At 31.2% G+C, this 26,198-nt stretch overlaps 2 protein-coding genes and 1 pseudogene across 2 annotated transcripts; 1 reads left to right on the forward strand and 2 right to left on the reverse strand.

Moving 5' to 3' along the window:
• Positions 1-9,694: 9,694 nt before the first annotated feature.
• Positions 9,695-10,855, reverse strand: LOC106418959 (peptidyl-prolyl cis-trans isomerase CYP28, chloroplastic-like). Its single transcript, XM_013859692.3, has 2 exons — positions 10,080-10,855; positions 9,695-10,010 (listed from the first exon to the last, which is right to left on the reverse strand). The coding sequence occupies exons 1-2, from the start codon at positions 10,714-10,716 to the stop codon at positions 9,802-9,804; spliced, it is 846 nt and encodes a 281-aa protein (XP_013715146.2). The 5' UTR covers positions 10,717-10,855; the 3' UTR covers positions 9,695-9,801.
• Positions 10,856-15,874: 5,019 nt separating this feature from the next.
• Positions 15,875-16,848, reverse strand: BNAA08G07180D. The gene has a single exon (XM_013859619.3). The coding sequence runs from the start codon at positions 16,426-16,428 to the stop codon at positions 16,084-16,086; it is 345 nt and encodes a 114-aa protein (XP_013715073.1). The 5' UTR covers positions 16,429-16,848; the 3' UTR covers positions 15,875-16,083.
• Positions 16,849-22,646: 5,798 nt separating this feature from the next.
• Positions 22,647-23,695, forward strand: LOC125576906 (annotated as a pseudogene).
• Positions 23,696-26,198: the final 2,503 nt, after the last annotated feature.

The following is a 26,198-nucleotide window of genomic DNA, read 5'->3' on the forward strand; positions in this document are numbered from 1 at the left end:
ATACTATAGTATTATTTTTGTCTCTTTTAACTCTTTCAACTCTGCAATCAGATAATCAAGAATTTCATCGGATCTTCTCTAATCAACCGTTTATATATGTTCTCCAACTTCACATCTCTTTGTTCATCATCATGTATCACATAGTGATGCCAAGTAGCTCCATCTAAATGTAAGGATGTGATTCCTACCTCAAATTCTTCTCGAGTATTATCAATCACAAAAATGTTAGCTTTGTTTACCATTTCTCACTATCAAATCTCAGAAAGTCAATTTTTGTTAATTGTGTTAACCTGTATAGTGATTAGGCATTATTCCTTGAAAATTCTAATGAAGAAGATGTTCACTTTGGATATTCGGCGTCGCTGTTATTGCCGACAATTATTCTGATCCTTAGTGTTAGATGTATTCCTCACACTATGTGACATCATCTTGATCGCTTCAACCATATCAGCAATTCTCGAGCAATTTAATAGTTATGTGATGCTACTGTACTATCCAGTGACAGAGCTTGATCTATAATTTGATTGAATCAATGCACCATTGCTTTCTCTTCTTTGTGCATCACTTTTTTTCTCAAAAGAGCTTGTGCTTGTGTTTCTACCATGGAATTCGCCAAGATCGTTGCCTCTAATACAGTGACAGAGGTAAACACAGTCTCCATATATGAAGATCACATTTCTGTTTGTAAAACAACAGCTTTTAGCTCAAACATAAAAGGTTACAAATTAAGAAGAGCCTTCAAACGAAATGAAACGAAGTACGGATTGTATTAGATTTCAAGAGAAGAATTACGATGGATATTTCTGATTGAATCTATGTACAAAAATGAATCTACTATTTATCTTCTTTGAACGGTTGTAGTCATTCAATTATGTTATTGCCACATTTCGACCAAATGTTGGTTGCTCGCAACTGCCTCAACCGGCAGACGGCTAATACCAACAAAACCACTCAACTTCCTTCTTTTTATTTACTCTATCAAATTACCATACTTAAGAAGACTCACAAGAGTTGAAAAAATGATATTGTATGCCTAATTGATAAACTGTACATGTGTATTTTATTTGAATCAGTTACAGTAATGTTTTGAAAAACTTTTGATTAATCTCTTATCTCTCCCTTATGTAACTTCAATTAAACTTCTTTGTAGTAATAACTCATAATCTTATGGAGAACTCAACATGGCTTATACCTCCTCTGTTTTGCACCAAATATTTGATCATCCGTCAGCAGCTCTGTTCAAGTAAGCTCCACAACTCTATCTTTGTAATAAGGTAACATATGTTCTTTTGCTCACATCAAGACAAAGATTGGTTGCAAGTTCTATTTTAGATATGAAGAATGTTCTTTGGCTGCTTTAAAACACATAATCTGTAATCAAAGACCATGAACACATCAATCAAACTGGAAATGGTTATACTTTCCGTAGTCTATTATGTACCTAATACAGGATCATTAGTTAGCAGCTATGTTCAAGTTAGCTCCACGACTCTATCTTTGTCATAAGTGACCATGTGTTCTTTAGCCCACATAATGTTTAAGTTTGGTTACAGCTATAAGAAATGTTCTCTGGCTCCTTCGAAAACGTAGAATACTCAATCCGCAAACGGTCTTTTTTCCTATTTTCCATTTGTGGTTTTCAATTGGAACTATATATTTGGCAATTACATTCTTTGCAAATGTTTACAAATTTACAACCATGCATTTGAACTAAAATTAGATTTTCATCTTCATTTGAAAACACGAGATTATGTAAATTATAACTACATTCATAATTTATATACTTTGAGTTTTTTATAATTTTATTTAAATTTGCGCATTTTTATATTAGTTTGTTTTTAGAAAGTTTAAGCTTTAAATTTTAAGGAAATTATAATTATTACTCTATGTGGATTTTATTAATTTAAATATATAAAATTATTGAAAATAATTTAAGAGAAATGTTAATTTTTAGTTTTATTACATGTGTATAAGTTTAGATTTCAATTTTTGAAATAAACCAAAATCATTAATTTGAGATGTTAATATATTAAATGTTTTAGATTTGATGAAGAGTATTTATTCATATAAAATTCAAAAATATTTGTAATTATTATATTAGCTAACCCATATTATTACACAATATCATAATTTAAAAATATTTTGCTTTTATAAAGTAGTCATTAGAAGTTTAATATGTATTGCGTTAATTTATAATATTTCTGTTTTACGGAATAACATATGTTCAAACAAATTTTATTTATGTATTTAATATTTTATAGTCTAATTACATTTTTTTATAAATAGAAACTATATAATAATAAAAAAAATTAAAAAAGGAATAATAATTTTTTTCTTAGTGTGTCTGGCATTTGTTTGAAACAGAAATGTACCTCTTTTAATGTCTTACATTCGTCAATATTTGTTTCTATTAATATAAATGAGTAAATGTATTTGCTAAAATTGTCTTGTATTTGATTAATGTATTGTATGATTGATGAAGTGACCTGTAAAAATCTATAATTGTAAAAATATCAACCTTAATCCGTTTCACTGTACTATAAAATAATATAAATAAAAGTTAAATCTTTAGTGTTTTATTTTTATTAAGTGAATATATATTTATCTAATTTTCAATATCTAATTTCTTAAAAAAATACTTTGTAAATTATAGTTAATTATCATAGATTTAATATTTAATTTTAACTAAATTTACAAATGAAAGTATATTGTAAAATCTAGGGTTTTTGTTATTTTGTGTGTATATGTAATTTAATTTTAAAAAGTTTAATTTAATTTGCTTTTATAATTTACAAATTAATTAAGAAGTTAAATTAGTTTATTCTATTTATTATTTAATTTTATATTTTATAACGGAATAAAGTTATATATAATATAATAAATTTTATATTGCATATATAAGTTAAAGTTAAAATAATATTAATGTATAATAATTAGAGTTTTATCCAAATCAAATTTATACCATTATTAAATATCATGTTATTCCAAATAAACATCAAGCAAACCTACCCTTAGTTTATTCTATTTATTATTTAATGTAATATCTAAGTGATGGAATAAAACGAAATCAAAAGAGAATTATCAATAGTTTTTTTTTTTTTTTTTTGTAACACAGACTATCAATCCCCCTATACATTAAAAAAGAAGTCACTTTAGTGATTTCTGATGACGTGTCGCTCATAGGTGAAGTTTCAAAAAAATTATAATAATTTGATTGGTCGATTGTTTTTAATTTTTATTTATTTAAATTAGATCTAAAAATTTAAGGTAAGTCTAAAAATATTTAACATCACTTACCATATAATCTAAAGAATATTACAAATAATAATTTATGGCAACTAAATCTCGAAATTATAGAAAGATTAATAATGTTATATTTTATTACTTTTAATATTTATAAACTATAAAATATACTGAACAAATTTTTATATAAGATAATTATAATAGTTTTATATTCTACTTGATGAATTGTATTCGAATATAATTATATAATAACTATTTTAAATATTACAAAATCCAAACATGTTTATTAATATGATTTTTAAATTATTTATCGTTGTTTACAGAATAAATTTATCAGAATTTTAAAATTATTTATATAATGTTATAAATTATTTATAAAAATATAAATCCTACTATATATTGATTGAGAAGTCACATAAGTGATTTTTTTATTACGTGTTGATCATAAATGAAATCTTCAAATTGTTAAAATTTGATGGACCAATAATTTTAATTTTATTTATTATAATTATATCTAAAAGGAAAGGATAATTCAATTACCACTTTCCAAATAATCTACATAATATTAGAAATAATTATTTACGGTAACTAATTGTTGAAACTATGAAAGAGTAATAATGCGATCAATTTTTTATATATTTATAAATTACATAAAATAATACACAAAAGTGTTTATTTGAATTGATATAATGATTTTGTATTCGTATAGAAAGAATTATATTTGTATATAAATTATCATAATAACTATTAATGTCTAATAATTCAATGCATGCTTTATAAATCATTTATAAAATTATAAATAGATTTATAAAAATCAGACGTTTTAAATTATTATAAGAGGTTCTAAGTCATTTATAGAAGCTTATACATTAATTTATAAAATTATTTTGAAAATTTATCCTCCTATTACAATATTTTGAATTTTTTTCATTTTAATGGTAAAATTCCTCAACTATGTTTACTTAGTGTAGAAACCCCTAAACTAAATATTTACTGGTAGTAATAGTAATTATGACCTATCAGAGTTTAATTCATTTAATAAAGAATATTGACCACCATACTTCTTTCATTTAACCCCTAAACTAAATATTTACTGGTAGTAATAGTAATAGTAATTATAAACATAGTGCCCACACTTATATCCTCGCAGTTGAGCAGAATATAAGTGTGGGCACTATGTTTATCTTCTTCACATGACCACCATACTTCTTTCGTTTTACCACCAAACCGTCCAATTTCGCAGAAAATGTCAGGAACACCATCAATTGGATATGATGTCGGTACTCCACCATCATCATATCTTCTAGGAACTCTTTTTCTCGTACGAACAGTTGGAGCAAAGTAGTATGATGTGAAGTTAGATGTTTCGGCTGTCAAACTCCCTGCAACTATTGAACCTTCTACCTTTGCAAGATTTCTTGCTTTCCCCTTCAAATGTTTCATCTGTCGCTCATACGGATACATCCATCCGTTGTGAACAGGTCCACGAAGCAATGCTTCATACGGTAGGTGGACAACTAGATGCTCCATGACGTCAAAAAATGAAGGAGGAAATATCTTCTCCAGGTTGCACAATATGATCGGAATGTTCTGATGAAGTTGTTCGATGACTTCTTCTTTGAACGTACGTGTGCTAAGATCTCTGAAAAATGCTCCGATGGCTGTATATTTTAAAAGGAATCAAATTAATAACATTTCGTAACATAGGTATATATATAAATTTATAATTACCTGCAAGTGCTTCGTGGACATTTGCTGGAAGGAGCTCGGCAAAAGCAAATGGAAGCAGTCGTTGCATAAACACATGACAATCATGACTTTTCATTCCGGAGAACTTTTGACCTCGTTCAATACATCTTGACATATTTGAAACATAACCATCAGGAAACTTAACTTCCGATGCAACCCAGTCAAACAAGGTTGTTTTCGCTGCTGATGACAACCGGAAGATGGGAACAGGAACGTTTCCATTGCTCTTGATATGTAACTCACTTCTTGAGCAAATATCAGGTAAGTCCATCCTTGACTTTTTGTTATCTTTTGTCTTTCCAGGGACGTTAAGTAATGTATTCATGATGTTCTCAAAAAAGTTCTTCTCGATATGCATGACATCCAGATTGTGGCGTAAGAGAAGATCCTTCCAATACGGTAGCTCCCAAAATATACTCTTCTTATGCCAATTGTGAGATACACCATACCCATCAGGCATATTTCCAGGAACATGCCAATTTCCTCCAACCTTAACTGTTTCCTGAGCTCCGTAATAATCAATGTCCGCTTCGATCTGCTGGCCGGTGAGATATGGAGGAGGACTGTCTCTGACAATTTTTTTGTGTCGAAACAATGTCTTGTTTCTTCTGTACGGATGGGCAAGTGGAAGAAACCGACGATGACAATCAAACCAACAACTCTTCCTACCATTCTTCAGTTGAAAAGCATCCGTGGATCCAAGACAATACGGACAAGATAATCTTCCATGTGTTGTCCAGCCAGACAACATCCCATAAGCAGGGAAATCACTTATCGTCCACATCAGAACTGCTCGCATCGTAAAATTGGTTTTCAAGGAACAATCGTACGTCCTCACCCCTTCTGACCACAATTGCTTTAGCTCTTCTATCAACGGTTGAAGAAAAACATCAAGAGACCGTTTTGGATGCTTCGGCCCTGGGATTAATATGGTCAAAAATAGAAATTCTTGTTCCATGCACATATCCGGCGGTAAATTATACGGCGTAAGAATGACTGGCCACAAAGAATATTGTCTACCAGACATTCCAAATGGACTAAATCCATCGGTGCATAACCCAAGATAGACATTCCGAATATTTGTAGCAAAATCTCCGTGTACCTTGTTGAAATGTTTCCACGCTCTTGCGTCTGATGGATGTGCAACCTCACCATCTCTCTGGACATGTTCGGCATGCCACCTCATCGACGCAGCAGTCCTCTCAGATTGATATAATCTTTTCAATCTGTCTGTAATTGGTAGGTACCACATCCTTTGGTACGGTACCCTATTCCTCCCACGGCCTTGCGGTTTGAATCGTGGTTTTTTGCAGAATCGACACTCTTCTAACTTGTCATCTTCCTTCCAGTAGATCATGCAGTTGTCGATGCAAACATCAATCATCTCCGAGGGTAACCCAAGACTATAAACCAATTTCTGAATCTCATAATAAGATTCAGCAGACACGTTGTCTTCTGGCAAATACTCTTTAAACAACTCCGCCCATGCATCCATGCAATTCTCAGGTAAATTATGATCCGTTTTAATATTCATCATCCTAGCTGCTAGAGACAATTTAGAGAGACCTTCTCTACAACCAGTGTAGATTGGTTGATTTGCAGCATCTAGCATTTCATAAAATCTTTTTGCATCCAAATTAGGTTCTTCTACATTTCCAGTTCCATCTGCTATTGTTGTAGTTGTTTCTAAAAATGCATCACTAATCATATCTTGAACCCTATCATGATCTACCATCTGCTCCTCTTGATGATAATTATATTCATTATGCACATGATTCGGTTCTTCATTATGATGAGCATCCTCAAAATTAGCATTACTACTACTAGCTTCATTTCCCCCATAACCCTCTCCATGTTGATACCAAATGTAATACTGTGGTGTAAATCCTCTGTTTACTAAATGATTCCATACAGTTTCACTACGTGCAAATTTCGAATTTTTGCATTTTGAACAGGGGCAGAACATCTTACCGCTTTCCTGCGTGATCGGTGTACAGCCCGCCTGGTGCATGAATGTCTCTAGCCCGTTCAGAAATGCATTCGTCACTCTCCCGTCGGAATCTTTGTGCAAATACATCCAACTTCGTAACTCGTAAATACTACCGCCACCGACCATTTTCGAGACTATTTTTTTTTAAATTTTTTTTTTTTCCGTTTGTGTCTTGTGAGGAAGAGAGTTGTGTGTTCTGAGGAAGAGAGTTGTGGGAAATGACATATATATAGAGAAATTTTCGAGTTGGGTAGTTGAAATATAACAACGATTTTACAAGGGAAAGTTTACATGGATTTTACATAGTTTTTGTACAACGACTTTACAACGAAACTCGATAAGTTTTTCACCTAAATATAACGGTAACATGATTCGTTGTAATATCGATGTAAAATTTAATTTTCGACGTACTTACGTCGTAATATTACATGGCGTTTACGACGAAATTTGGTTTCGTCGTAATTGCGTTGTTACCCCACCAATTACTATTTCTAAAACAACGATAAGGAACCTGTGTCGTTCGTCTGTCTGCCAATTCAGTGGAACGACAAGGAGAAAGTGGACGGAAGTGCAGCTGGTTTGTACTTGAGAGGAACCTTTGACGATGGTCGGAGGTTTCACTCAAGTATAAACCAACTTCACTTCCCTCCATTTTCTCCTTATCGCTCTACTGAATTGGCAGACAGACGAATGACTCATGTTCGTTATCGTTATCTTCGAAATAGTAATTGGTGGTTCGAGAAGAAGAGAGTTGTGTGTTGTGAGGAAGAGAGTTGTGTGTTGTGAGGAAGAGAGTTGTGGGAAATGACATATATATAGAGAAATATGGTAAGTTTTACATGGATTTTACATGGAAAATTTACAACGTGTTTACAACGAACTTAGGTAAGTTAAAGCACTTTCAATACACGTTTTCACCTTTATGTAACGGTAACATGATTCGTTGTAATGTCGATGTAACGTTTACAACTATTTTGCATTCCACGTACTTTCGTCGTAAACTTACATTAACTTTACGACGAATACATTTCGTCGTAAATTACCATCGAATTTACGACGAAGTCATGTCGCGTCGTAATTGCGTTGTAAAGCTTATGTAAATTTACGAGGAAATAATTTCCTCGTAAAATGCCGTTGTTACTGCTACGTTTTCTTGTAGTGTTAGTTTATAGGGTTTTTCGTTAAATACTTAGTTTGGGGGTTTTTGCTCAAAACAAACTTAGTTGGGGGATTTTAGCGTTAAAATTCCTTATTCTTTTCTTATTATCTATTATTTAAATCCTTATAGTAAGATTTGTTTTATCAAAAACCAGTTTCAATCAACTGACAAAATATCTTCTTTCATAATATCATGCATATAATATTTAAATATATATATATATAACAAGATTTGAGTTATCAAAATTATGTATATATTATAACCATAATATTTTTAAAAATTTATTAGAAGATATTTTATCTCATAGCTGAATTAAAATTTATTAGAGGATATTATATCTCATTGTTTCTCTTGAAAACTAGGTCATTTAGAAACTTAAACTAATTTGCTATATAAATATCGCACCACCCACATTAGTTTCACGCATCTATCTTTTAAGTTTTCATATGTTTTTGATCGTTATAATTTAAATTATACTTTTGTGATCTTGCGCAGGTCTATGATAATCAATAAGTAACTCATAGACGGGAACACCATTACTGGTAATTTTATGGGAGATTCTTCTTCTCCGTTTATTTTTGTTCTTTTCATCTCCATGTTGTATCTCTATCTATATTTTTGCATCAGTAGTGTTTCAACTAACAAAAAGAGACAACTCTATTTATCCAGGAACTGATCATCCATTTCGAAAAAGGTAATTCTTTTTTTTATAAAGTTAAATCACTTATCAAGAATATAATATAAGATATGTATCATAATCAAGTGCAATTTATTTATTGTGCGTGATCCTCTTCGGTACGTCTGAGAGCTAAAAGTAATTTCAAAGCTTTTTAAAAACTGTGAAACTCATTGATGTTGTCTTATCAATTATATAATTTGTTATCTTTAAATATTTTTGTTAGAATTACCTCTTTTCTGACTCAAAGCTTAGAGAAGGAAACCGTAAATCATCTCTGCTGTTACAATAAAACCAATGATAATAAATCTCAGGTAATTTAAATCTCTCTTTTATATTTCATGGCTGATTTTTTTATTGGGATTATGCGTGAAATATTTATTTTTTCTCAATTATATTTTTCTGATGTTTTAAGATTAGTGTTAAATGTGATCGTTTTCTAAACGTTCTAATGTATTCTTTGTTCATATGAACATAGTATAAATATCAATATGTAACATCGAATTTTTCATATTAACCATATACATGTAACATAAGTACCCGCACATGCGTGCGGGCGGTCCACCTAGTAGTTCAATTACAAGAAGGCAGCAAAAAAACCATGAATTTTAGCAAAAAAACAAACAAACAAAACCATGAAGAATCAAAAGGTAAAAAGCATAACAATTCTGGAAAAAGCTATGATTTTGATTCTTCACGGGTTTTCCCGATAAATTTGTCATGATAATATAATAATATAATAGCAGACACCAAGTAAGAACCACCACAACATCAAAGGTTAATACTAAATTCAGATTTTATATGACAAGGTGTTTCAGGTATATTTCTCAGTGTTTTAACTATAAGTTCTTGTATATTTTAATCTTTAGCAACCAGCAGAAGAACTCTCGAGTAGAATTGAATTATAATTGTTGAGAGTAGAAGAAGCAGAGGATTACTATAAACACAAAATAAGAAAAGATTTGACACAAACAACATATATACTCAAGGCAGAGACGGAGAGAGAGAAGGCTTAGTGACCTTAAGCTCTCCACAGTCACTAATGAAAACCGTCTTGAGAGGTCTGTTCCACAATGATCTTGCGTTCTGAGCTCTTTCATCTCCCAGAAACTCTGCAAAATCGTTGAACTGTCGAATCTTCTCCGACGGCTTAAACGTTGGCACTGCAGCTATACTCGTCACCACATCTAACCCTGCACAGAGATTTTGATTTCTTGAAATTAAACTCTAACATTAAGAAAAATGTCAACTTAATTATATACCTTCAAGCACAGTTCCGAAGACAATGTTGCCACCGTCGAGCTGCGGACAAGGACCAGGTCCTGTAGTGATCAAGAACTCGACATTTCTGTACTCAGGATCGAGTCTGGTTTCATCGTCGTCGTCGTTTTCAGACAAGCAAAGAGAGACGAGTCCAGGACGAGCGTGAGGGAGGAGGAACGACTTGGAATTGACGACGTCGGTGTTTCGAGGCAAACTAAGAGGACCATCCTCCGCCGTGTCTCGCCGCAATCCTTGCCTTCCGGCGAGGAAAAACTGACCGGGGAAGATTTTGTGGATGGGAGTGTTTTTGTAAGAGGTAGAGGAGGAAGTGCACATGAGCTTGAAAGTGGAGACAGTGAGGGGAACATGACGGCCGTAGAGACCGAGAACGACGCGGCCGAGAGGAGTGGAGTCGGGGCAAGGCGTGGTGGAGGAGAGTGTGGCGGAGGGATCGGAGCGGAAGTAAGTGGGACAGAGGGAGAAATCGAGGAAGACGCGGTCGGTGATTGTTACGTCGGGGGAAGGAATCTGAGGGGACGGGGAGACGGTGGCGATTGTGGTGGAGAGGAGGAGGTTGCGACGGCTGATGGAAGCGGAGAGAATCGGAGGGATGAGAATGGATGATGATGATGCCATTGGTGGAATGATTGCAACGTCTCTCTCTCCTCTGATATTTAGCTTTCTTCCACGACGCCGTTTAAACAAGGTACCGTATGATTGATTACTGGACCGGGCCGACACATTTCGTTCGCTCTTTCTTTTTTCTTTCTCTTCTAACCCGCATTTCTTATGGGATTCGCCTGATTTGTATTTTAACTATTTGGATCATATTCCAATCAGAATTTTATATTTTTTATCATATATCAAAATACTTGTAGACATCGAATTTTTCCTTTCAATATGGAAATAGTAATATCATTAAAATAAAATATAAAATTATATAAATATATATTACGAAATATAATGCAATATTATAAATGATTTAATATATATATTAAAATTATTAATGATATGAAATTATATATTTTAAAATTATATTCTGATTTTAGATGTTGGAAAAGACCTAAATCAAATTTTTATTGATCCACATTCTACCATTAAAATTATAGTCTGGAAATTTATATATCTGAAATTTGGAAGCCCCCCCCCCAGCCATCTTCCCTAAACTTCATGGCTCTGTTGTTGAGAGACGGCTGTGAGAATGGAATGACCCGCTTGGTGGCCCATGTCTCCACCACTCCCCGTCTAAAACCTATTCATAAACTGATTTTCCAAAATCAAAAGCTCTTGGAAATTAAAGTTCTAATGTCATTCATTTCTCACCCTTGGTTGATTTTCAGGAAAGAGTTGTGAATATGGAATTGTCAGAGAAGATTTTGTTAAGACTCTGAACCATTATGGTCAGCGTATATTATGGGACATTTTGTGGGACGTACTCTCCATGTAGGTAATTAGGATTTAGTCCTTACCAGACAAACCTGTTAAGATCGATGATGTAGTCCTTAGTTTGAGAAGGAGAATGAGAAATGTCAATCCAAGTTCCACATCAGAAGTTAAAAAAGAGAGTATCTGATATATAAATAAAAGTTCAACTATAATTAGCACAAAGCCTTTAGAAAAGGAAGCCAAAAAGTAAATCCAAGTGGGCTAGTCTCTTAGTGCCAAAATGGACAATATCGTACTAATCAGACATTAAAGAGTTGGACATGGAATTTCACAGTCCTAACAATTAGTATTAGAACACCAAGTTTGACGAAGATCTGCAAGAAGACAAAAATACCCTTCAGGTAGGAATGAAACCCTTCAAATCGAAAGAGGAGGTCTGTGGCAGAAACGTTTGTGGGAAAAACATTCTCAAAGGAAACCCTGCGATTACTGGTACAAGGTGGTACCAAGATGATTCACTAAAGCAAAAACACACAAGATGTGTATAGTCCTAAGTTTGAGGAGAATAATGAGAGATGTCTTCCAAGTTTCACATCGGAAGTTTAGACAAGGAGTGTCTAATATATAAAGAGAAGTCTAACTCTAATTTGTACGAGACATTTTGGGAAAGACACCAAAATATAAATCCATGCGGGCCAGCCTCTTATGTCCAAAGTGGACAATATTACACTAATCGGATAATAAAGAGTTGGACATAATCCCAAACAATCACAACAGATGCATAGTTCATCAGCCTTATGACGATCTTGTTTCACATAGACAATCCTTAACTCAAAGTAAGGTCCTCAAAAGAAACTTCTGGCATATTACAGATGTCCCTCTGGTTGTACGGGAATGAAACCCTGTAACAACTTTCGATCATCCCGACATCACAACCGTCCCTTGACCTAAGAGGAGTACCAGCTCATCTTTTCTCCCATAAGGACCTCACATTCTTTGGTAATTTTATCGGGAAGACATTCAAACTTCACCCAAACACGGAGTGTTGTGTTAGACTTGAGGTTGCTTGCTTAGTGCTTGTATTGAATCTTGAAAACTCCCTCCTAGTGAGTATTTCTTCCTTCGTTCAGGGGTTGTTATCCATGTTAGCTATCCATAGCTTCCACCATAGTGCTAGGGATGCCAGGAATGGGGAAACACATATAAGACTTGCTCCAAAAATAAATAGATCAAGAAAAAATTATAGAATAAACAACACAAAAAAAAAATTAAAAGATAAGAATGTGGGGACTATACCATGGAGAAAACCTCAGATACTGAGGATGCAATAGCCAGTGAGAATTCAAAGTTGATTGACATAAAAAAAACTGTGCTGGAAGTGGCAAAACTAAACCTCAATACGGATAAAAGCATCACCCAATATCCTGCAATAGTGGCAACTCATGATCAGGAAAGTTCTCCAGGAACTGGATACAATGGTGAGGTCCCAGTTAAGGAAGTGAATGATAATGTCAAAGTTCAGAAAGACAATGAATAATGGTCAACAGTACCTTAGAATAAGTCACCATCTGGTCGCATAAAAATAAGCAATCTAATAAGTATACTGACATTGATCGTACTGCTACTAGCTCACTGTTCTAGTACCATCTGCTCAGCAACGACTTGGAAGAAGGAGAGGTTGAGGAAGACATTTCTAATGAGGATATTTAAGTGGAGTCTCAAGCTGCAATAGCCAAGAGAAAATAAATGGAAAACAAATAAAGGGGACCGTAGTAAGGAGAATCAGAAAAGCAATCCAAGTGTGAACAATGGAACAAATAAATATCAGAATAAAGGTGTCAAGAACAAACAAACAATTCAAGCCTCCTCACGGAGACACTATATATGAAGATATTGATTTTCATCTTCGAATACCCATGGTTTCAGAAAAAGGCACAAACATACGGGTGTTCGATTTTGGATTCAGTTTACCAAACCATCTTTTGGTTGTCTAATTGAAACACATGTTCAAGAAGATTATAGTGTGCCTGTTCTTAACTCTGCTTTTTTCTAATTGGAACTTTCTAAATAACTATGATCATCACCGTCTCGTCAAGATCTGCTGAGACCAAAATTTTACTGTCTCACTGCTGTATAAGAGGTACCCAATGAATTACCGTTTGGGTTACTTCATATAGAGGTGAACAATTTCTCTACTGTTGTGTCTACGCATCAAACTTCTTATTGGATCGACAACAGTTTACTTGTGTCTACCGTTAGGAAGTAATCCACTGTTTCCCTTTTGATGGCGGATGAATCAGTGAGAATTGCATTTTTCTGTAAAATAAAGAGATTAATATTGTTTCGGACAATCCGTTCCTGGCAGGCATTGTGATAAAAATTAATGTTCTGATCTCCCAAGATCATTCATTGAATTATAGACTTATGCCAATATAACTGCTCTTCAATGCATGCTAGATGAAGCCATCTATCTATTCATAATTTCTAAAAGACTTCCATTCCAGCATAGCTGAATTAATCACTGCAACATGATTGTCAATGCATTGTGATTTTTGTTTTCTCTATCAAAACACATTAAAATTATTAGATGAATCTTAAAATTCAAATCTTAAAATATTTTCAGTAACAATAGATTTTGAAGTAGTTAATAACACCGAATTTTAAAGTAATCTTTTAAATTAATGTTTGAATAACATGAATTATCATTTTAATAAAAAATCAGCTAAAATTTTCAATTGAATACACCTTTTAAAATATTATTTTAGAAAATTTAACGATGTGGATGTGATTAAGAAAAACTAAATTTTGTTTTGATTGAAGATAGAACTTGGATATTTTATAAAATAAAATTAAAAAGAATATTATTGTTCTTAAGCAATAAATTCAAATTTGACCAACACTAAACATTATACCCTTGTAGTGATCCGAAAAAATAATTAGAATATTTTAAAAAGTTAATAAATTTAGAAAACTAGGTGTTTAGCCCGCACATGCGGGCATAAACTTCTTATGAATACTTATTAGTTTATGTTTTATTAATCTAAAACCAACATAATAAGTTATTATTTATGGTTTTAAATAGTTAAATCAAATATCAAAGTATTTATACATGTCAAATATTTTTTTATCAAAATATATACTTACTATTGTGTTAATTTTTTTAAAACACTAATATCTTAGAAATAGTTTAGAAAATATCTTTATATAATTTTTTTGCTTGACTAATATTTAATTATCAATTGTTTTTTTTTATCTTAACTTTTTTAACTTTTATAATAAAATATTATCTTCATATAGCAACACAATATATATAAGAATAATCTTATTTTTTATAATCAATATTTAATGTAACATATAACATACAAAACTTTATACTATTAAAATAAAATTCATTTTAAATTATGTATAAAATTCAGTAAAGATATTGTTTAAAATTCGTTTTTAATATAACATAGAAATTTAATATTATTAACATTCATTTTTAATTATATACAAGATTCATTAAGGATAATTTTAAATTAATATATTAATGATTCAGCTAATAACAAATAATAAATCAATGATTTAGCTAAAACCTACTAATAAAAACATGACAAGTAAGCAAAATTACCTAAAATCATGGAGAACATGACAAATAAGCCAAATCACTTCATAAATAATAGTATAGATTACAGTGACATAATAAACATACTTGAAATTTATTAATAAATTTATTGTCAAACTGATGTTTAAAATACACATTTTAACCATGCTCTCGAATATCAGAACATCTGAACTACCCTCTACACAAGCATTTCCAACATCTCTTTTTCCCTTTTCATTTTCTTCATATTTTGTATAGAACATTTTTGTATTTTTTTTAATTATTTGGTTTGTCGTAATATGCTTTGAATCTGTGTGGTAGGGATCGGCCGATCTGATTGTCGAGGACTGTCAATCCCAGGTGATTATTTACGAAATTTTCTTTTAGATATTTTGCTTTGGTTGGCCGATCGGTAGCACAACGATCAGTCCATCCTTGTCAAAATCCAAAAAAAAAAGTTAGACAAAAAAATTCACTTATATATATTTATATCTGTAGGGTTAAAAAACCTTAGTATGTAAGGAAAATTTGTACTATGAAAATCACTTCCAGCTAATAAAGTAATCTCTTTACTCGTAGATGTAGCTCTAGTGGTAACCCACACTAAATTTTACTATGAAAATCACATCCATCCTAGTAGTCACACATAACGTATGACTTATTCATATGTCAGGTACCCGATTAGTTCCAAGTTTTAATCCGAACTGAATCGGAATCTCTGATGAGAAAGTCTTCGAGTTATTTTGTATAACCGAACTGGAACCAAACCTCTTTTCTGGTTGGTTGGGCTTTTCGGAGAGGTCAGGTTTTTCCTGGGTTAGGATATATCTATTTGACAATTACAAATTTTATTCACATATATTTGACCGTTACAATTTATATTCACATATTTGACCATTACAATTATAAATAATAAAACAAATGATATTCAAATTCTTTTTATTTGGGAAGCAACCCAAGAAACCTTTCTAATTACACAAGAACGAAAAAAATCATTTGACTCTCTTCAAAAAATAGGTAATTGAATGTGTTAACTAATATTTTAAGCCTTCAATGGAGGAATCAATATCAGACATGGTCAAAGAAGCTGTAGAAGATAACGATGCAAGCGTAGAAATAGATGAAGACGATGAAAGCGAGTGGAGATTAGAGGAAGATGAAGACGAGGTGAGATGCAGAGCCATACTATTGCCTTCGCTCCAGGACCGTGTGATAGGGAACCAGGCAACCTCGGACCTTTTGTGGCGACAAGATCTTTTATGAAGCGCGCAGCTGCAGTTTTTGTGGTATGGACGTCGTTCGATGGAAGCGTCGCAGCTAGAGATGCATCCTTCGAAGATGTTACGGAAGATCCCATCCACTGATCCAGCAGCCATCATTCACCGTGAAAGAGAATCACTGTGAACGCGTTGTCGTTTACAAAGAGAGTTTTTATTATTGTCAAAGATGAATGAATTCTGATTTTGGGGTTATTAATGTTTTTTATAGTTAAGCAGAAATAGTGGTTGAAGAAGTTGGCGATCGATCGTGAGAAGCGTGTGCGTGTGTGTTATGGCTCTCTTTTCGGGATCTTTGACCAAACTACCTCTTAGTATTTCTGCGTCTAATTTCAGTCTCTTTCTTTTAATCAAAATATTGTTGAAATTTTAATTTTTTTTGGTGAAAACTAATGGTCTAAAAGTAACCGAGTATCTGGTAATAGAAAAATTAGATTGATAGTTGTATACAGTTTAACAAAGGTTCAGGTTGTAGAAAACAAAGGTTCAGGTTGTAAAAAAAATCAAAGTTTCATATGTTGTGTAGACAAATGCGAATTTTAATGAATAAGTGATCAATATCATATGTGATTAGTAAGAAAATATCTATATTATTTTTTTCGACTTTGAGTACTCAAGTTAAAAGTTATATTGGTTAAAGTTATTAATACTTTTAATGAACAATTAATTTTTTTATATAACTACAATATTATAATTAAACAATTTCTTCCAAAAAAATAAAAACGTGCTTTAAAAGTTAGTTGACTAAACTATAACTAAAATATACGAAGGTTGACTTACTAAACCTACTATCATGATTGAATAATACTAATATTATTTATGTTTGCTAATATATAATTAAACTAGTATTCTATCCCGTACTGCGTACGGGGAAAGAAAATGATTGGAGTTAAAATAGTATTATTTGTAGCAAAAATTGATTGTCGATCGGATGTTAATTCTCCGTGTGGTGCAATACTTGAGTTCTATTAGAATGATACTAACAATCTGTTCTTCTTTTTCTTGACGGACAAAGTGATATTATAATTTTCAAATTCATTTTATTTGATTGCAAGGTTTGTGTAGTCTTTGGTATGTTTCTCTTACAACAGTTAACAGTGTTAGTTCCCGTGATCATTATGCTTATATATACATAAACTAATTCATGTATTATAAAGCATTACTAACCGTGGAATTTCATATATATATAACACACACGTTGCCGATGTACTTAAATTTAACTAAAGAAGAAAAAAAACTTGATTTTCAGCTCCACCAAAGAGTTGATTTTTTCTTTGTTCACACCACCAAAGAATTGATATGTACTTGCTTGATAGATACAAAGCCGTCTTCCTCTAACAGTACAAACTTTTGGTTCTTGGGCACAAAAAAACACTATAATACGGAAAATCCATTTGCCGTCAACTCTTCAAATGTCTTCTACTTTGGACTCTTCATATATTCTTGAATTTTGTGTTTTGAACGTTTGAAGACATTATATTTTATATAGAAAGGAATATATTTCTAGTTATATAGTATAATTTAAAAAAACCAATAAATAAACGAATAATATATACTTGATATTCAAGTAGCCTTTCAAAAGAAATCACAAAATGATAGTGTTATCTCATGACTGTTATTTTAATTTTGCAAAAAGCAAATATTAATCAGAATGAATTCATGTAAAATATGATATTTTTTAGATAAATGTTTAAGTAGAATACAGTACTTATACCTGTAATTTCATTTTGTTAATAGTATTTTTTGTATAGAGATTTTCTACTCTTTCCCCATCTTTTAAAATCTGCATGAATCAATCATATTTATTAGTCATGTAATATAATTTCTTCTAGCATGCAAATGCTACAAACTAAATAGAGATTTTTGAAGACCAGCATAAGAGACATAAAATTTGTAGTAAATCCAAAATTATTTGCGTAAACTGATAACATATACAAACAAAATTATTCACTCTTCTTTTGGAAATAAGAGATTAATGAAGCAAGTGAAGATGAATGATGAGTAGAAGTATAGGACACTTGGAGCTGTCAATTCATCCATTCCAATAGATTCAACATCACAGAAACCTGAAAATCATACAAAAACTCAATTGAATATGCTGCAACGTGCAAAGTTTACAGAAGTCAGAATGTTAAATAGTTGAAAAAGAGCACTTAAGATTATTCAAAAGGATTGAACATAAAACCAATTCGATGTCTGAAAAGTACATAACTAATATAAATTGGTCATACCAAAATATCTGAGACTGCTCAGTCGCGCCTGCTTCTGAAAATTTCCACTCACCATACAAAGCATCTTCTTGTTCTTTTACACTGCACAAAAAGTAAAGAAGTTTTAAGAATGATCAATTTCCTTGTCTGGTGTCTCCTGTTCATTAGCACATTTACAATTAAAAAATTGTGTACATGAGGAAAAAAGTATAACCTTGACCTTTTCGAAGAAAACATTATGTGAGCAAGTGAGGTCTGAATGATAAAAATCATAGCAAAAATAGAAAAAAGAGTAAAATCTAAAAAGATTAATGGAGAGTAGAATAAGATAAAATATGCTATGAATTAACAAATTTTCTCTGAGAATAAGCTTTGCATGTCCACATCGAGTTTGTGGATTACTGGATTAGAGAAGGAGAAAAAAGTGTTTCTTAAGCAACCTGCAATAAAAGAATAACCTTGCACAAGTCTAAATGATATAGTGGAAGTAGTTAGTTATTCGGAAAATGCTAGATCGTGGAGGTGTGGACTTGAGAGAATATTTTTGATTTTCTTGTAAAAACTTATATTACGTAAGTGAACGTTTAGCCATTTACATTTTAATTTTTTAATTTTTTAAAAAATTTTAAATTATGTGGCAAAATGCTAGAATATAATTGGTTGAGTGACTTGTGCTTTAGTATATAAAGGATTGGTTGAGTGACTTATGCAAATGCTACAAACTAAATAGAGATTTTTGAAGACCAGCATAAGAGACATAAAATTTGTAGTAAATCCAAAATTATTTGCGTAAACTGATAACATATACAAACAAAATTATTCACTCTTCTTTTGGAAATAAGAGATTAATGAAGCAAGTGAAGATGAATGATGAGTAGAAGTATAGGACACTTGGAGCTGTCAATTCATCCATTCCAATAGATTCAACATCACAGAAACCTGAAAATCATACAAAAACTCAATTGAATATGCTGCAACGTGCAAAGTTTACAGAAGTCAGAATGTTAAATAGTTGAAAAAGAGCACTTAAGATTATTCAAAAGGATTGAACATAAAACCAATTCGATGTCTGAAAAGTACATAACTAATATAAATTGGTCATACCAAAATACCTGAGACTGCTCAGTCGCGCCTGCTTCTGAAAATTTCCACTCACCATACAAAGCATCTTCTTGTTCTTTTACACTGCACAAAAAGTAAAGAAGTTTTAAGAATGATCAATTTCCTTGTCTGGTGTCTCCTGTTCATTAGCACATTTACAATTAAAAAATTGTGTACATGAGGAAAAAAGTATAACCTTGACCTTTTCGAAGAAAACATTATGTGAGCAAGTGAGGTCTGAATGATAAAAATCATAGCAAAAATAGAAAAAAGAGTAAAATCTAAAGAGATTAATGGAGAGTAGAATAAGATAAAATATGCTATGAATTAACAAATTTTCTCTGAGAATAAGCTTTGCATGTCCACATCGAGTTTGTGGATTACTGGATTAGAGAAGGAGAAAAAAGTGTTTCTTAAGCAACCTGCAATAAAAGAATAACCTTGCACAAGTCTAAATGATATAGTGGAAGTAGTTAGTTATTCGGAAAATGCTAGATCGTGGAGGTGTGGACTTGAGAGAATATTTTTGATTTTCTTGTAAAAACTTATATTACGTAAGTGAACGTTTAGCCATTTACATTTTAATTTTTTAATTTTTTTAAAAATTTTAAATTATGTGGCAAAATGCTAGAATATAATTGGTTGAGTAACTTGTGCTTTAGTATATAAAGGATTGAATATTGATCATTTTTATAATTATCATTATCTAAAATAGTTTATATTGTGTTACCAAAGTGTTATTTTCTATCACAAATTTTTAAGATAGTTTCGTGAATAACATAAAACTCTTTTGATAAATACGTACTTACACATGATATACACATTATTCTTTCACTAAATCTGATTTTACACAGGGTTTGACGGCTCCATGGCGACAAGATTGGCGATTTGTTAAATGGTTCATTTAGCACGCAGTTGAGCTTTGTCCAGATTGACCATTTTAATTTTGAGCATTAATGTGGTTGAGAATGGGCAATCGTCCAAAATATTTCCGAAGACCAGAGACAATGTCATAAACACAGATCCATGAACGTCCAATAGTATTTATTATAATTTTAACTATTAATTAATAATTTTTTATCTCCAAAACATTGAAATTATGTTTTAAAACTATTAACCTATGTTTTCCGTCAAATCTGTAAAATAATATTTTCCCGTTAAAACTGTAAAACTACATTTTTCGCCAAAAACGTAAAACTACATTTTCTCGCTAAAGAAATTGTTTTGCCGTCAAATCCGTAAAATCATATTTTCTCATCAAAACTGTAAAATTATGTTTTTTTGCCAAAATTAAAGAATTATATTTTTCCATCAAAACTATAAAATTACGTTTTTCCTTCAAAACCATAAAATTGTGTTTTCCGCCAAATTAATAAAATTTTCTTATCCCGTCAAATCCATAAACTACATTTCTCCCCCCAAAACCATATAATTATGCTTTCCCGTCAAAACCAAACAATTATGTTTTCCACCATAACCATAAAATTGTGTGTTTCTCGCCAAAACCGTAAAAATACGTTTTTCCTCAAAATTGTGAAATTTCGATTTTCATCGAAACCGTAAATTTTGATTTCCCACTAGAACAATGTTTTTGGCCAAAACCGTAAAACTACATTTACTTGTCAAAGCTGTAAAACTAAATTTTCTTGTCAAAATCATGGAAGTATGTTTTTGAGAGGCTCATGGACACCCATTGTCGATTTGGTCTTTGCCGAGTTAAACCATGTACCAGTTAGTCTTTTCTCCAATTAGCCCATTTTTTAATTGGGCACATCCACAACCCGTCCAAAATGAATTGGATTGGGTTAGCCCACAGACGGCCTGACCATTTGATAGCTCTAATCACACTTTTCTTTATGACTGTGTTGACGAAAGCTGCAACAACGAGCTGACCTAGTTGATACGGAATTGCGACGACTCCCTCTTCATCTATGCCATTTGTTCTCTTCGTCAATCTAAAATTCCTTTGGATGTAGATTGTGTGTTGGATATGCCCTAGAAGCCTTCAACCCTGTCTCAAGAATCCATTAATTCTCCTAGTTTTTTCAGACCATCGATTCCAAATAACAAGATTGTGTTTCAGTTGGGAAAGTCTCAATCCATCTCCTGTCGCCTTCTTTCAGTGGATGTTTCAATGAATTCAGTGTCTTCACCGCCTTTATGATCTAACACCTCGTTGTTATCTTGATTTGCTTATTTTACGCCATCAATGTGAAGTACATTCGCAGTGGTTGCATTGGTTCACTTTCATCCTCCTCTTCCTGCAATATATATATATATATATTGTTACGAAAATCAAGTCCCACCTAGTTGTTCAAGGACGAAGAGAGTAGTGTTTCCCATTTATACCTAGTCTTTCCACACTGTATATGTAGTGATTTCAGTTACTATCTACTTCTATCTACGTGAAATATGTACCGTTGCATGAGCTGTCACTATGGGAGAGCTTTCAGTCGGTTCCACTGAGAGAGGTTTCATTCGCCCCCACTAGGGGAACATAGATGGTGACAACCATACAACTCTTTTGCCCTTTTCTGTCACACTCTGATCTGGTCGGAGAAATCAGTTCCGATATGAATTTCTTCGATACCCCCTTTCTACGACTACAACACATACACCCACCAACCATGTATTTTCCCTTTTAGAAGTTCAAGTCCACAAATCAAATAGGAACAAAAAAAACCTAAATCACTGTCGAAATGATTTATGTGGATGAGGGAAAGTGAAGAGACAAGTAAATAAGGCTTGGAATTTGGGATTGGACTCGACCGAGTTGGATGGTTTTACTTAATTTTGGGACCCAATTGCAAATTTTTTAATCGAATGGGTTGGATTTTAATTTTATTTGTTGGTTTTTGAAATGGGTTGATATTTTCTGGTTGGATGATGTAATATCTTCAAATTTTCATGGTTGCAACTGTCATTTAGCACTTTAATTGGGGATATTTAAAATAAAATTTTCAGTTTGAGGGGCATCCATCCAGTGTTCGGGTAGTTATTCTCACAAGTATGAAGTTGGTGATTATTTCACTTGTTAAAAATAATTTTCTGCTGATAAAAAAAAAAATTTCTTACTCCAATCGAAATAGAGATGCTTTTTAGATACTGTAGTTACAAGTTATATTGGTCTCAATCTTGAACTCTCTTATGGTCATCACTTTCTTGACGAGTATTTTCCTTGTGATATTCTTGAGGACTGGTAGGCAGAATTTGACCCGTTATGAGGAGCTGGACAAGGATGCTCAAGCTCATATGAACGAAGAGTTGTCTTGGGTGATGTTGTGTGGGCTCCATCAAACAATTCGCTCTTGTGTGCAGATTCTTGGCATGGTTCTTGTAACTATCTTGTTTGATATTCGTTGGTTCACGTGGAACACGTTACGGGTATACTCTTCTTATGCATCATTCTTGGTATTGATGATGGTTACGTCTCTGTTCGTCATTGGCGAACACCCTGGATGAATGTTTGTTGCATGGAAAGCTGCTTGCTTTTTTGGGTATTGCGTTTTCTGATACATCCCTCTATGGGTTAGCCACAATACTGGAGGACATTCCTTTTTTTTTTCTATTTGTCATCCTCATCCTCATGTGGTTTTGCATCTCACTCTAATCAGTGGTTATTTTGGAGTCTCACATTAAATTTTCATTTCGAACCAAATAAATCTCTCAAAAAGTCGCAGTCCAAAAATACCCATCATGGCTTTTCGTTTTTGGCGCTGGAACACTTCCATTTGGGACCTTATTCATCGAGCTTGTTTTCATCGTGGCCAGCATCTAGATGGGCCTTTTCTACTAAGTTCCTCTTTGTTATCATGATCCTTCTTGTGGTGGTATGTGATGAGGTTACATACATTCATTTATGTGTAGAAGACTACAAATGGTGGTGGAGATCTTTTTTGCATTAGAATATGTACAGCTTTATATATTCTATAAATTATCTCGGTTTCAACATCAAGAGCTTGAGTAGACCCGTTTCAGCGACTCTTTATCATGGATATTCTCTCGTCATTGTCTTGGCTATTATGCATGCGACAATTACTATTGGTTTCATGTCGTGATTCGTGCATTAATTGTTTTTTTTGGGTGAAACTTTGCTAAGGATTGGAGGCTCACGGTTTAAGGAGGCTGTTTAAACTTCTTGAAGATGAGAAATACTATGCAACTAGGTTAAGACCCGCACCTTGCGCGGGATGAACATTATATATAAAAATTATTTTATGTATTAAATATTTTTACATATTATGAAATAATAAATATATATTGAATAATTAAAAGCCAATAACTATTAAATATATAATTAAATTGGTGTGAACATATAAATCAATTTTGTTAATCCAATTTTTTTTTAATATTTGATAGGATATGTAATTAAATTTAAATGATACTAACATACATAGTATATTTTAGTATATTTTTAATATTAATGTCTATTAAATGATGATTTCTACTCATATAGTGTTTTTGATCATTTGTATCTTTTATAGCAAAAGATTTAAATTACTAACAACAAAATTTTCATTGTGAGATTAATAGTTTTAATAATTTATAATTTTTAAAAAATAAGTTGTCAATGTTCGTTCAAAACTTTTACCAAAAAATTGTTCAAAGTAAATTTTGAAACTAAACGATTTATGTATTTTATATGGTTTATAGTTTAATTTAAAACGATATATATATATATATATATATATATATATATATATATATATATATATATATATTAATAATTAATTAAATTATACTTTTTACTTATATAATTTTGTAATCATTTCAATGTGAAACTTTTAACAGTTTTAGTAATTTATAATCGTTTTTCAAAATTCAAAATACAACATATATAGAAAAATCTAAATTTTTTATTATATGGTTATTGTGGTTGTTTAATTTATATAATAGTTTAAAATTAAACAAATATGATAGAATATACACTATTTTTATCAAATCTTTATTATTCAAAATCATTAATTGTCATATATATACTTTAACCACATTAGGCAATTCCGTAATTTTATTTAAGGAAATAATGAAATACATTAATAATGAATTTATTGTTAGTTTAATAAAAAACTTATTATATAATTAGATGGACCAACATATTTCTCTAATGATTCTAAGAATCATCCTAGTGATGACATGTGGCTACAAAAAAAAGTTGTAATGCTTCTCAAATAATATATAGGGGATCCAGAGGTTCATAGTAGATGTCATTTTGAACTTTTAATTCTTTTTTTGAATTTTCATATTCAATTCTTTTTTTGAATTTTCATATTCAATTCTTTTTAAATATTAAAAAAAAATTGATTTGAAAATGAAGTGGGGAACAAGGTTGATTGTTTGCAGATTCTAAACTAGTTTTTGGTTTTTGATTTTGTAAAAGCCATTATTTTACCAATCAAGATTTTATAAAAATAGATTTCCTAAAAAATAGGGAAACCAGATTTTGGGTTAACTACCTATTTTCAAGTAAAAACCAAAAACCATGTTTTGTTGCTTTTCTAAACTATGTACGTGGGTTTTGTAAACTTTTTTTTTTGTTTCTTATTAAACTATTTCCATATTTATATATTAATATAAGCAAATATTAATAAGAAAGGGTTAAAGTGATAAATAGTAATTATTCCAAATCATTAAAGTTAAATAAAATATTTTACATCTAGAATCTAATATGAAAAATAAAATTCTTATACAAAGTTTAAATTAACATAATTATTTATTTTTAATTTCAAAATAAACAAATGTAAATATTTTTACTGATAATATGTAGATATTTATTTTTGATTTATTAAACTAAAAGATTCTCTATATTTATTAAACATCACTTTAAGATCGAACTATTGATATTTATTTATATATTTGAATTTCGTAAATTTATTTACTTCTAGCACAATTTTTAAAATGTAATTAATTTTTATTTAGTTTGTTTTTAAAAATAATGATTAATTGTGTATTGTCATATAATATATATGAATGTAGGTTCATTCATTTATATCAGTTCAAGACAAAGAATAAAATTATTTTATTATTTTTTAAACATTTTCTAAGATAAATAAATTTATCTTACTGTGGTAAAGTATGTAATATTTCTTATTTTTATAGTAAGTCAAATTTTATTATTAGTATTTAGTATATCTCAGCTTGAAACAAAAATAATAAATTAATATAGTTAAACCAAAAATTAAAAAAAATATTTATTATTTTTAATTTTAGAAAAACCAAAAAAATTACAGAAAAATAACGATAGAAATCAATGAATAAAAAATATTTTAGTATTTAAACACAATTTTATTTTCTGTTTACAGTTTTTTTTTAAATACTATGAATAATATTTTTATTCTATTAGTTTTAAAATCAAAATCAAAAACTAAAAACTAAAATCTAAAACAACCATTCATGCTTTTCAAAAAACCAAAATCTACTGCAAAATCAAAAACCAAAAACTAAAATCTAAAAACTAGAAACTAAAATCCAAAAACCAGAAACTAAAATCTAAAAACCAGGAAAACAATCATCACCTAAAATCCAAAAACAAGAAACTAAAATCCAAAAAACAGGAAAACAATC

The sequence above is a fragment of the Brassica napus genome, chromosome A8 (genome assembly GCF_020379485.1).
Source record: "Brassica napus cultivar Da-Ae chromosome A8, Da-Ae, whole genome shotgun sequence".
Taxonomy (NCBI): Eukaryota; Viridiplantae; Streptophyta; class Magnoliopsida; order Brassicales; family Brassicaceae; genus Brassica; species Brassica napus.